General features: G+C 36.9%; 1 protein-coding gene across 7 annotated transcripts in view; it reads right to left on the bottom strand.

Moving 5' to 3' along the window:
* Nucleotides 1–3,714: 3,714 nt before the first annotated feature.
* LOC107094115 (pleckstrin homology-like domain family B member 2) overlaps nucleotides 3,715–11,186 on the bottom strand; it is a 42,235-nt gene continuing 34,763 nt past the window's right edge. For all 7 annotated transcript variants that reach the window (XM_015389540.1, XM_015389549.1, XM_015389557.1 and 4 more), the window contains 6 exons: nucleotides 10,177–10,327; nucleotides 7,258–7,348; nucleotides 6,966–7,112; nucleotides 5,467–5,686; nucleotides 5,229–5,314; nucleotides 3,715–5,138 (listed from right to left, as the gene is read on the bottom strand). In XM_015389540.1, coding sequence (XP_015245026.1) covers nucleotides 4,998–5,138; nucleotides 5,229–5,314; nucleotides 5,467–5,686; nucleotides 6,966–7,112; nucleotides 7,258–7,348; nucleotides 10,177–10,327 — 836 coding nt within the window. In that variant the 3' untranslated portion in view covers nucleotides 3,715–4,997. The remainder of the gene's footprint in view (nucleotides 5,139–5,228; nucleotides 5,315–5,466; nucleotides 5,687–6,965; nucleotides 7,113–7,257; nucleotides 7,349–10,176; nucleotides 10,328–11,186) is intronic.

Genomic DNA, 11,186 nt, shown 5'->3' with positions numbered 1-11,186 from the left:
CCTGTCTATTTATAAGAAGTTCACAAATATACTGCAGTACTATACTATACTATACTATACTATACTATAATGTTTGTATATAAAAAAACAAACAAACAAACAAAAAAAACTTTAAAATAGTGGGGCCTCAATTTACGGGAAAGTATACATTATTTTAATACTGCATTAGTTCATTTAAGCAAAGGAGTCTGTTTCTGTTATAGCTGTTAAATGTGTTTGTTTTTTTGGCCAAGCAAGGGTCTTGATCTCTAGGAATGTGAAATTAAATAGTAAAATGCCTGTACTTATATAGCACGTTTTCAAGTCAAAGGACTTGAACAAAATCCTTCACACTAAATCAGTCATTGAAGCATTCACGCACACACTTATACACGGTTGGTGGCAAGCTACATTGTAGCCACAGCTGCCCTGGGGCTCACTAACAGAACAATTTATTTTTATAAATAGTTAAAAAAAAAAAATCTAACAGCTGTAAAAATATATTTATATTTGCATAGCTGCAAATAATTATTTGAACACATGAGAAAATCATTGTTAATATTTGGTACAGTTGCCTTTGTATGCGATTAGGGGTCAATCGTTTCTTGAAGTTTTTCCCCAGGTTTGCACACACTGCAGGAGGGATTTTGGCCCACTCCTCCACACAGATCTTATTTCTTGCTTTTATTGTCATTACACTGTCACAAGTACAGAGCATCTAACTCATCCCCTTGGGGAGCAGTGGGCTGCTATTGTGCAGTGCCTACGGAGCAGAGTGGGGGTTAAGGGTCTTTGCTCAGTGAGCCAGAGGCGCAGTCTGTGGGAGTTGGGCTTGAACTTGAACCTCTGGATTCCAAGCTCTATGCCCTAACCACCAAGCCGCCACTCCCCATTTTCTCTAGATGAGTCAGGTTTCTGAGCTGTCGCTGAGAAACACAGTTTGAGCTTCCTCCAAAGATTCTCTATTGGGTCTAGGTCTGGAGACTGGCTAGGCCAAACCAGAACCTTCATATGCTTCTTCCAGAGCCACTCCTTGGTTATCCTGGCTGTCTGCTTTGGGTCATCTTCATTTTGAAAGACCCAGCCTCCCCCAAAATCTTGCCCCCTTTCATCCTCTCCTTAATACAGCGCAGTTGCCCTGTCCCATGTGCAGAAAAACACCCCCATAGCATGATTCTACCACCCCCATGCTTCGCAGTAGGGATGGTATTCTTGGGATGGTACTCATCATTCTTCTCCTCCAAACATGGTTATTGGAATTATGACCCAAAAGTTCTATTTTGGTGTCATGACTTTCTCCCATGATTCCTCTGGATCATTGGCAAACTTAAGATGGGTCTTGACATGTGGTGGTTTAAGCAGGGGAACCTTCCGTGCCTTGCATGATTTCAAACCATGGCGTCCTAATGCATTACCAACAGTACCATGGAAACGGTGGTCTCAACTCTCTTCAGGTCATTGACCAGATCCTCGCATGTAGTTCTGGGCTGATTTCTTACCTTTCTTAGGATCTGTGAGACCCCATGAGGTGAGATTTTGCATGGAGCCCCAGTCCATGGAGATTGACAGTCATGTTTAGCTTCTTCCATTTTATAATAATTGATCCTAAAGTGGACCTTTTTTCATCAAGCTGCTCGGTAATTTCCCTGTAGTTCTTTCCAGCCTTATGGAGATTTACAATTTTGTCTGTAGTGTATCTGGACAGCTCTTTGGTCTTGGCCATGTTAGTAGTTGGATCCTTACTAATTGTATGGGGTGGATATGTTTCTTTACGCAGCTAACGATCTCAAACAGGGGCATATAATTCAGGATAATAAATGGAGTGGAGGACAACTTGAAGGCAGACTAACAGGTCTTTGAGGGTAAGAACTCTAGACGATAGACAGGTGTTCAAATACTTATTTGCAGCTGTATCATACACATAAATGATTAAAAAAAAAACATAAAAAAAGCATTTTTTTTTTAGATTATGTCTGACAGTGGACATGCACCTATGATGACAATTTCAGACCCCTTTATGATTTCTAAGACGGAGAACTTGCAAAATAGCGGTGTGTTCAAATCCTGAATTCTTCCAAACTTGTAATCCTCTCTGACAAGGAGTCGGAGATAATTAAAAGTTTGGAAAAATTCAGGATTTAAAAGAGAGTTCCCATAAGGGTAGGGCTGGATTTACTGTCAGCCATGGAAAGTTGCTCTGACTGAAAAGAGACTGAAAGTGCTTTTTGACAATTGAATGAATCTCTTGAGTTTAGAACTAAATACTAAGCAATTAATAAAAATAAATCTATAATGAAAATAAGACCAAAAAAAAAAAAGAAAAAAGATTGATGTGAATAAAAACATACTATATCTTATAATTTGTTCCTTTTCTTACCCTTGAATATTGTTTAATGCAGGCATTCCCAAAATCTGACCTCAAGGCCCCCTGTCCTGCAGGTTTTAGAAGTTTCTCTGCTTCAGCACAGCTGGTTATAATGATTGCAGTAGACCAAAAGCCTGTTAATCAACGTTCAAATAAAATCAGCTGTGCTGGAGCAAGGAAACCTCTAAAACCTGCAGGCCAGGGGGCCTTGAGGACCGAGTTTGAGGATGCCTGGTTTAATGTATATCTAATTTTATCTCGTCATAACCGATGTTTAGGTTGTATTATTTAAATATTTGACATTTTCAATTATATTTCATTTTTATGACATAGGCATGATGACTCTTGAAACAAGTCACAGAATGTGTCTGCATAAAATAAACAGTAAAAATACTAAATGCACCAAGATGAAGATATACCATTTATTATTCATATGAAAATACAAAATTAAGATACATTGATAATGACATAAATATTAACAAACAAACATGTATATGTATATAAAAATATATTGATAACATGAACCAAATTGTGGAAGCAGCTTGATTATAGGCAGCAAATAACCATGTCCTGGTTTCATCAGGTTAAAACTATTTTTATACCTCTGATGGCTTTGTTCTTTAAAAGAAGCAAAGAAATCATATATACAGTTGGATATACACTTTGGTCAACACAACATAAATCAACGCAAAGCTGGGTGATATTATAGCTATCTACATATAGATATATTATAAAGCTGCATTTATAACTTTAGGACAGTCATTTAAACCATTTTATTAGGGTAATAAATGCAATGCAATAAAAAAAAATGTTTATGAAGGCAGCAAAATAAGTGGGATTCTATTACTAGCTAAGAATGTACCATAGATTTGTCTGCTACGCATCTTAAAAACAACATAATCCTTGGCACAGATTTGAAAAATTACTTTATAAATATTGCATACATATAAAAGAAAAAAAAATACAGCCACATAAACACCAAAATTAAACCTTATGTGTTGAAGGTGACTGTATTTCAAATAAAACCATGTGCCACTTGTGGCTTTGTGACTTGTTTTACAAAAACAGATGAATGTCCTTATGTTTTTTTTCTTAGTTATTTACGCTTTGCATCAGAGGCTGTGAGGATTCTCTAGTAAAACCCAGGATAACTAACACAATCCTTATGGTTTTCTGTTTGTATCATTTGATGATGCTCCAAGGACTTTAATGCAGCATTTTAACGTAGCGTCTCTGGCGACATTCTTAGCCCAAGATCGATAGATTTTCAAAGAGCACATATCAGAAAACTCTTTATATCTCATGTGGATAATGTATTAACACTATCTATGCAGGTATGGACATTGCAAAGTTCAGACTTGAAAATCCCACAGGAATAATTTGAAACTTTAAACCATTACAAAATTGAGTTCTTTAAGTCGTGTTATGTCTATTTACCCTGGAATAAAATTTAAAGTATAGCATAAGTTTTCACTGAGCACTGACAAATTAATCCCCTAGTTACAATATTGATAGGAACAATATAATATACAGCTTAAGGTTAGAGCTTCGTTATCCCCAGGCTTTTAGCTAGGAATACTTCATAGGATCTAAACCTTGGTGTATCACATCTTTAGGCTTTGCACAGGGTGTAGGGGGTATCATTTAATTTTCAGACTCTCTGAAATGCTATTCCCTGCATTTTGAGGCGGAGCAAACTTTTTGTCTTTGTTACAAAACTACTTTTGTCCTGATTTTGGGAAGTATGTGTGCTTGACTAGAGGTGGAAATTTCATAATGAAGATGTGAGAAAATTTTTAGATACAATATTATGTTTCATAGGTTAGTTCAAGCAATCATAAAGAGTAATGCTGCATTCACACCATGATTTTAGCAGCAAAAGTGCCCGCTGCTTCATTTTTTAAAGCTTTCATACAGGTCAGGAGCATCTTTGATGCTCCGGAAGCATATCCAGTAAAGTGTGTCCAGAAGCATCTGATGCCTGTGCTGCTCCCGTGTTCAGAGGCAGAGAGTGGCTTTGTTACATTTGTTGTGATAAATGGGTAAAAAGTAGTTTTAATATGTTTTTAAGTGAGAAAGTTAACCTTAAAACATCGTCTATGCAGTCAGTTCATCAAGATTACAGTCTGTCTTAAAATAATATTTCACCGTTGGAGGTGCACTGTCAATGGGAATCCCCAGCAGGCGGTTTTCCGCTACTGTTCATGGCGGCTGGAAGTAGATGTTAGCATTTTTCAGGTATGTGGTACAAACTGAAAGCACCAGAACAATAAAAAAAATCTCTCAAATCAATATATACTGTACAGCTGTACACATTGCTAGCTAAAAGCCTGGTTATCCCCATGGATTTTACTTTCTTATCAAAAATAAAATGTTGCTGTATTCTCATCTAAACCTGGAGAGGAAATTATTTCATATTTAGACTAAATTAATAGGTATGCTAAGATCAACCCTAAGGGGGAGCTGTGGAGAGCAGTACCTGTCAGAGTGACTTGTAGTTTTTTAAAGAGCAAATTACAATTTGTATAAGATCGTAATATTAATCCTGCTTTTGTCCAAAGTCGGCATGAGCGATGATTTTTCCTTAATTCTCTAGAAAGAAAATCCCAATAGAGAGATATCCAGAAGACAAAAGAAAAGCCTCCTCCTGTCGCTACACCATGAACTGAGTGTATCCTTCAGCCCCCGTGACGATCACATCCATCCAGATCCTCATGGCCTCAGGAGAGGGAGCCACCATGTAGTACACTCTATCATGCGTTTTTACGCTGAAGGTGAGGGAGGGGTTTGGGCTCTGAAATGAAATGTTTAAAATGAGAAGAAGATATGGAAAAAAAAACTTAAACAAAGATAATATAGCAAAGACCTTCATATAAACACTTACCTTGTGTGCACTCTTCAAATGATCATAATATACTTCTTCAATAGCTTGAAAGTAAATCACTCCTTTGAGTTTAGCCTCGTGTTTGTCTGTAGAGAAATATAAAACCATACAGGGTTAAAAAGCTGTGTTCACTTTCTGTTTTACAACTAATTTCCACATTCTGATAACATTTCCTTACATTACATTACAGTGTTAAAGTCACACAACACGTCTGCATGAGTGTGCTTTCTATAACCACCTGCATAGTAGGACAGCGTGCGGCGGTTGCGGTCGAACACAAACCAACGTTTCTTCCAGGTTTTGATCTTTCCGCCCATCTTGATCAGGTAGCCTCGGCAAGTTTTTTCAGAGATGGATAAATGGAAGCAGGTTTCGGTGTTGTGGCCCGCTGACTCAATGTGAGCCCGCAGGTCAAAGTCGTCCTTTCTTATTGGGAGGTAGCGAGTCAGTGGCCGCGACTGGAGAAGCAAAGAACAGGTCGATCAGGGACTGAACTGGTTGACTTTGATCTCTATGATTCACATACAATGTTCAGATGTAGCTCATGTGTGGAAACATGAAAATGTATGAGGCCAGAGGAAAAGAACGAAGACGACAGACGGATCTATGAGATCTGACAGGAAGGAGCTGACTAAAACTAAACAAAAACAATGTTCTATAGAAAAATTGTTGTTTAACAGAATCCTGTGTAGCTGATTTAATGAGAATCAAAGAGTGAAAATAAAATGTTAATGATAAAGTTACTGTTACATTAAACACATCAGGAAGCCATACTGAAAGTTGAACCCTGGCTTAAGATTAAATGTTATCCTGAAATGTGTGTTACAGAACTATGTAAGTTTTTTTGTTTTTTCCTAAACTTTAATGCAATTGTAAACAGAAAGTTTTTGGGGATGTTAACCGGAACTTTCTTTCCATTATTAGAAAGCATGAGTGTGGAAATGCAAACACTGTATATACATGATCACCCTAACTAGCTGTGTTCAGCACATCAGGACTACAAATATTACCATGTCTGAGTAACATCTTAGACAGAACAGATCCATGGGCTTCATATGCAAGTAGCTTTAAATATGACCTATAGAACAATGTTTACAAAAAAACCCAATCTGTGACTGGAGTAAAGGACTATTTCAGAGTTTTAAAGAGTCTGGATTATCTCTGTTTATCTTTGATTAATGAATGAATTCTTTGTCGGGTTAAACTTTGACTGAATAATTTATAACTAGATAGATAAAACTAACTCTGTTATAAAAAATACAAATGTCTGCTCAGTTTGTAGCAGTCCATTTTAGCTTTACAAACCAAACACACTGCAGCTTCAATGCTTGATGCAATGTGATGTTTCAATATGATGGTTTACGTTAACAAAACAAAGAGAAATCACTTTGTTGTTATTGTTTAAGATAATAAAATAAACCTTCCAATAAGCTAACTGTGGTTTTCAGTATTTTAGATTATGCTGATCAAAGCAGTTTCCACATTTTTGTTTCACAGATTCATTTTTTTCTTTATGTTCTGTGAGAACTTAGATTAAGTTTTAGAGGACAACAAAAGATGTAATACTTGGAAGACTAGTTTTGTTCAATATTATATTGATTTCTATTGTTTCGACCATTAATCTAATAATAATCAATCAAATGTAAAAATAATCACTAGCTGGGTTTCTAATATGGGGCAATTTGTTTCCAAAACTTTAGGTAGATGAAGGTTTTTATCCTTCCACTGGTTCTTCACCTGTGCCCTTTGTTTTTCTCTCATTTTCACTTCACGATCAATGAGTTTCTGACGTCTGCTCGTCTCCTCCTGTAGCCTCTTCTCCAGGTCTTCTCTCCTTCTCCTCTCCTCCTCCAGGGCCTGTTTGCGCATTTCCATTTCTCGTTCCTAAGAAGCCATGAAAAAAGTCAAATCATGAATGGGAAAAAAAGCAAAAAAACAAGTAGTGTTCGTTTCATAATTTTAGCTTATTGTATAAAAAAGAAAACCAGCAGTGAGAGAAATGAAGAGACATTAATGACGTCATTTCTACCTTGTGTTCTAGGAGGCGGTTCTTCTCGGCTTGTGCTTCCCTCAGCAGGCGCTCCATCTCCTCCAGCCTCGCCACATTTGAAGTACTGGCACTGAACAAGTAAAAAAAAAAAATGTATTTAAGCTAAAAGCATCAGAAGAAATTCACTATCTTATTAATAGAAAAAATACAATAACAGAACTAAATAAGGATTAATAAATAGTGAAACTAAAATCTGATGACTCTTCAAAAGAATCCTGATTCGTCATCTCTCCAGAAAGCTTGATTCTCTTGAGAACAGCTCTGATTATTCACTGTTTATGCTTGCAATTATAGCTCCACAACAGGATGTCAAGGAATTTAGGCCAGAACCACTATTCAGTCTCGCTCTCTCTGAAGAGATCACAAGGCATAGTTTATCCTCCATCTTTTAAACCGCAGATGGTCGGCACATGACAGGCATTCTTGAGGGACTTAAAGACATTTCTGTCTGACTGAATTTCTATGGCTTTGATTGTCCCTTGCTTGATTCAGTTCTATTTTTCTCCAGCAAACATACAACCAGCGGCGTCTCCATCCCTTATTGGGTAAATTCCATAGATATTAAGATCTCCACTGATTTTTAGGACTTAATACAAATCCTAAACCTAATAATTCACTAGAATCTTAGCCTAACAAGCTGTACTATTCATCTCTAAAAGCTAAAGGAATCAGCTAAAGGGGGATAAGAGGGTGGTGCCCTCATTAAAAAAGACAAAATGACTCGATCTGTTTACTCATAAAATGTGTCTGCCTTTATATTCTATTTTTTTGTATATTTATCTAGGAATACAAAAATCCACTCTCTATCAAACCTTTTTCCATATCTGAACCAATCAGCAGTTTTTCTGTCATTCTTCATCCAATCAGATTAAACTATTGTACGCGCCACTCTTAACGTCATTCTTTGCAGTTTGGATGCAAAGCTTAGAGGCTCAGAACTTACAACCCCCCGCACACATTTTTGTTTCAATAGGAGCCAGAATGAAATGGATACTGGATGTTGATGTGTGATGATGTCATAACATATCTGAAAGGAATGGTACGCATTAGACTTCAGTATACACAAACCACAGAGATGTGGGAGAGAAAAGTGGGAACAGAACTGAGTGGGAGGCAGAAAAAAAACGTAAGCATGCAGCCCGTCTTTCTGATCACATTGGACTTCTATTGAAAATAAAACAGTTTTTTTCTCCTATATTAAAATATTCATTAATGATTAAAGTTTTTCTCACCGAATGATGTTTTTGGTCTTATGTCATTTTCTAAAATTTATTTTATAAGCAAATATTTGAAAACGAATTGTCATAAGCTTGTACAGGATTCTTTTTGGGGCATTTTTGGTAGAAATTCTGAAGATTTCATTTGTTAAAATCAATATTAAAACTATATCACATCAACCAAAATGAAGAAATATATTGTAAAGCTTTGGCTGCATCGTTCAGCCATGTGTCAACATAAGTCTCAAGATGTATATTACAACTGTAGTTCAGTAAAGTGAAATGTTAGCAGATATTTCACTTTTTTCTCTCCCTCTTTTTTTGCATAATAGTTTTAGATATAACAATCAATTACTTTGTTAGACAAGTTTTATACTGATACAAAGAAGCAGAGAACCTCTATCAACACTTATTACAGGTGTCTCGAATGTTTGAGTTAGTCATTTATATTGGAGGAGTTTAGACTATGTTTTAATATTTAATTCTGAGCCAAAGAGAATGAGTTATTCCTCTTTATATCTCATGGTGTTCTTGTTTGCAGTAAAGCAGCATTTATTTCTTAAAAACAATGTCCTTAAAGGAATCTTACCTGAATCGGTGGGAGGGAAATGTACTCATGGTCATCATTTATAAGACCAGACGGAATCAAAAACAAGACAAAAAACATTTCCCCGAATCCCAAAGCAAGTGTTTCATCCAGTACTGGTTCGTTTTCCGCAGCATACCTCAAAGTTCACTTAACACACGTAGATTCCAGTCCACTAAGAGCAGGTAGATTCCAACTTAGCAGAAATGAAAACAGAGTTCTACTCAAACAGCAGTCTAGTTTAAAAACTGCCTGAAAAACGACTGCAGAGCTTAGAGGAACAAGACAAAGGGACACATACAAGTGTTGTAAATCAGGGCAAAAGAGAGAGCAAGCCCACTCCAGATGGAAGGGAGGCAGCCCCCTCCCCATCCAAACAAATGCATTTGATTCAGTTGCTCTGAACCTGAGGGGGTTGACCGTTGACGAACACATGCAGACACACACACACCTTCATGTTTTCCGTTTTTCGTAACATGATCCTCAGGCCACTAATCAAGAGTCCCCCCTTAACTTATATAACACACACAGAGCAGATCCCACTCTCCAAGGGGGGAACATGAAAGGCGGGAAAACCTCTTGGCATGCTTTTTACATTAACTCACTTTCTAGTGTTTCTAAGATTCAGCAAAACCCAAATCTCCCGCTTAATTTTTCCATCTTGAAAGGTTTGCATTTTTTCCTCTCAAGTTGTCTAACTTGAGTTCTTTTAAAAGTAGAATATATATAACATTGAAAATAGCGAGTGGCTGGTGCTAATTAGCCATAACCACTCATCTACCATTCTGATGCACACTGAAACTATTATTCAATCTATTAATGCACTTTAGCTAAACACTGTCTCATTTTAATTGAGGAAAGAAGTCAGTTACCTATACTACTGGGTATAGACATTTAGTTAAGCTAACTGCATTTAGCACAGTAACTGTGTTTAAAGCTCTAAAGTAACTACAGATTAATTAGAAGTTCTTGTTTTTGCAGGTTGGAGCTTTACAAAATCTTATATAAGACTGTTCAGAAAAATCTCCTATTTTATCATGATATCAAATCAAATTTATCTTTGCAGATCCAACAATAACACTAGAATGAACCTACCTGGAGACATTGTCAGGTGAGCAAGCTGAGATGCTGGTTTCAATGGAGTCACTACTATCTACGCTCAGTGTGTCAAAGGCCTGGTTTTCACGGTACCCAAAGGCGTCGAGGTAGACATTAGTCTGGGATGCGGCTCGCGAGCCGGACTGGCCTGAAACACACAAACAACAATAGAAAAAGCCTGAGTCGCTGCTAAATATATACTTACTTTCCCTCTTTTGTAAACGGTATACCTGTCTCACACGTTCCATCTGGGCTAGTTTGGCCAGATGGTTTTAATTGTGGATCACAATGCCCTGCCACGGTGGCACGTTCAAAAATCACCCCCGGGAGAAAAATAAAACAAAATCCCACTTGAAATGGAACGATTATTTGAAACTAAAATGCTCCAATGCAGGTTAGAAATTAAATTAAACAAACAGCAATAAAAAAAAGTAATAGAAATAGCCTTTCCAAATATGTCAGGAATATTTCCTGGTAAGTGGACGCAAAGACTTTGAAGAGAGACTAACTCAGGCTTTGGGGAAAGGAAGAGGCTCACTTAAACAAAATCTGATAGCATCAGACCCACCCAGCAGATGAGCCTGATCAAGGGACCAAGGGGAAAGAGGAAGCAGATACACGGGCCCCTTCTCAGCAAAAAAAGGGCAGTCTAATGATACCAAAGTGGACAGTGGACAAAAATGTAGAACTAGGACAAACTACAAAAGAAAACAAGAAAACTTGGACAACGTCCAAGCATAAGGTGAGTTGGATTAAAAAACAAAAAAAACATAGCTATTTTACTTTGATTTCTCCAAGGGTTATCAGCTGTAAACAACTGTCAATAACAGATGCATTGAAAGAAATTAGACATCTATGCCATTAAGTTAAATTTAAATCTTATTTTATTTAAATTGAAACTTTGTATTTCTGAATGGAAACCATTAATTTCACTTAAAGCTGAAGTCTGTAAGTTTTTAAAAATAATTTTTTTGTCATATTGGCTAAAACTGTCCCTATGCCCAGAC

The sequence above is a fragment of the Cyprinodon variegatus genome, unplaced genomic scaffold (genome assembly GCF_000732505.1).
Source record: "Cyprinodon variegatus isolate N-32 unplaced genomic scaffold, C_variegatus-1.0 Scaffold20, whole genome shotgun sequence".
NCBI classification, from domain to species: domain Eukaryota; kingdom Metazoa; phylum Chordata; class Actinopteri; order Cyprinodontiformes; family Cyprinodontidae; genus Cyprinodon; species Cyprinodon variegatus.
Note: the sequence above shows the minus strand (reverse complement) of the source record. Positions and strands in the feature narration are given on the sequence as shown.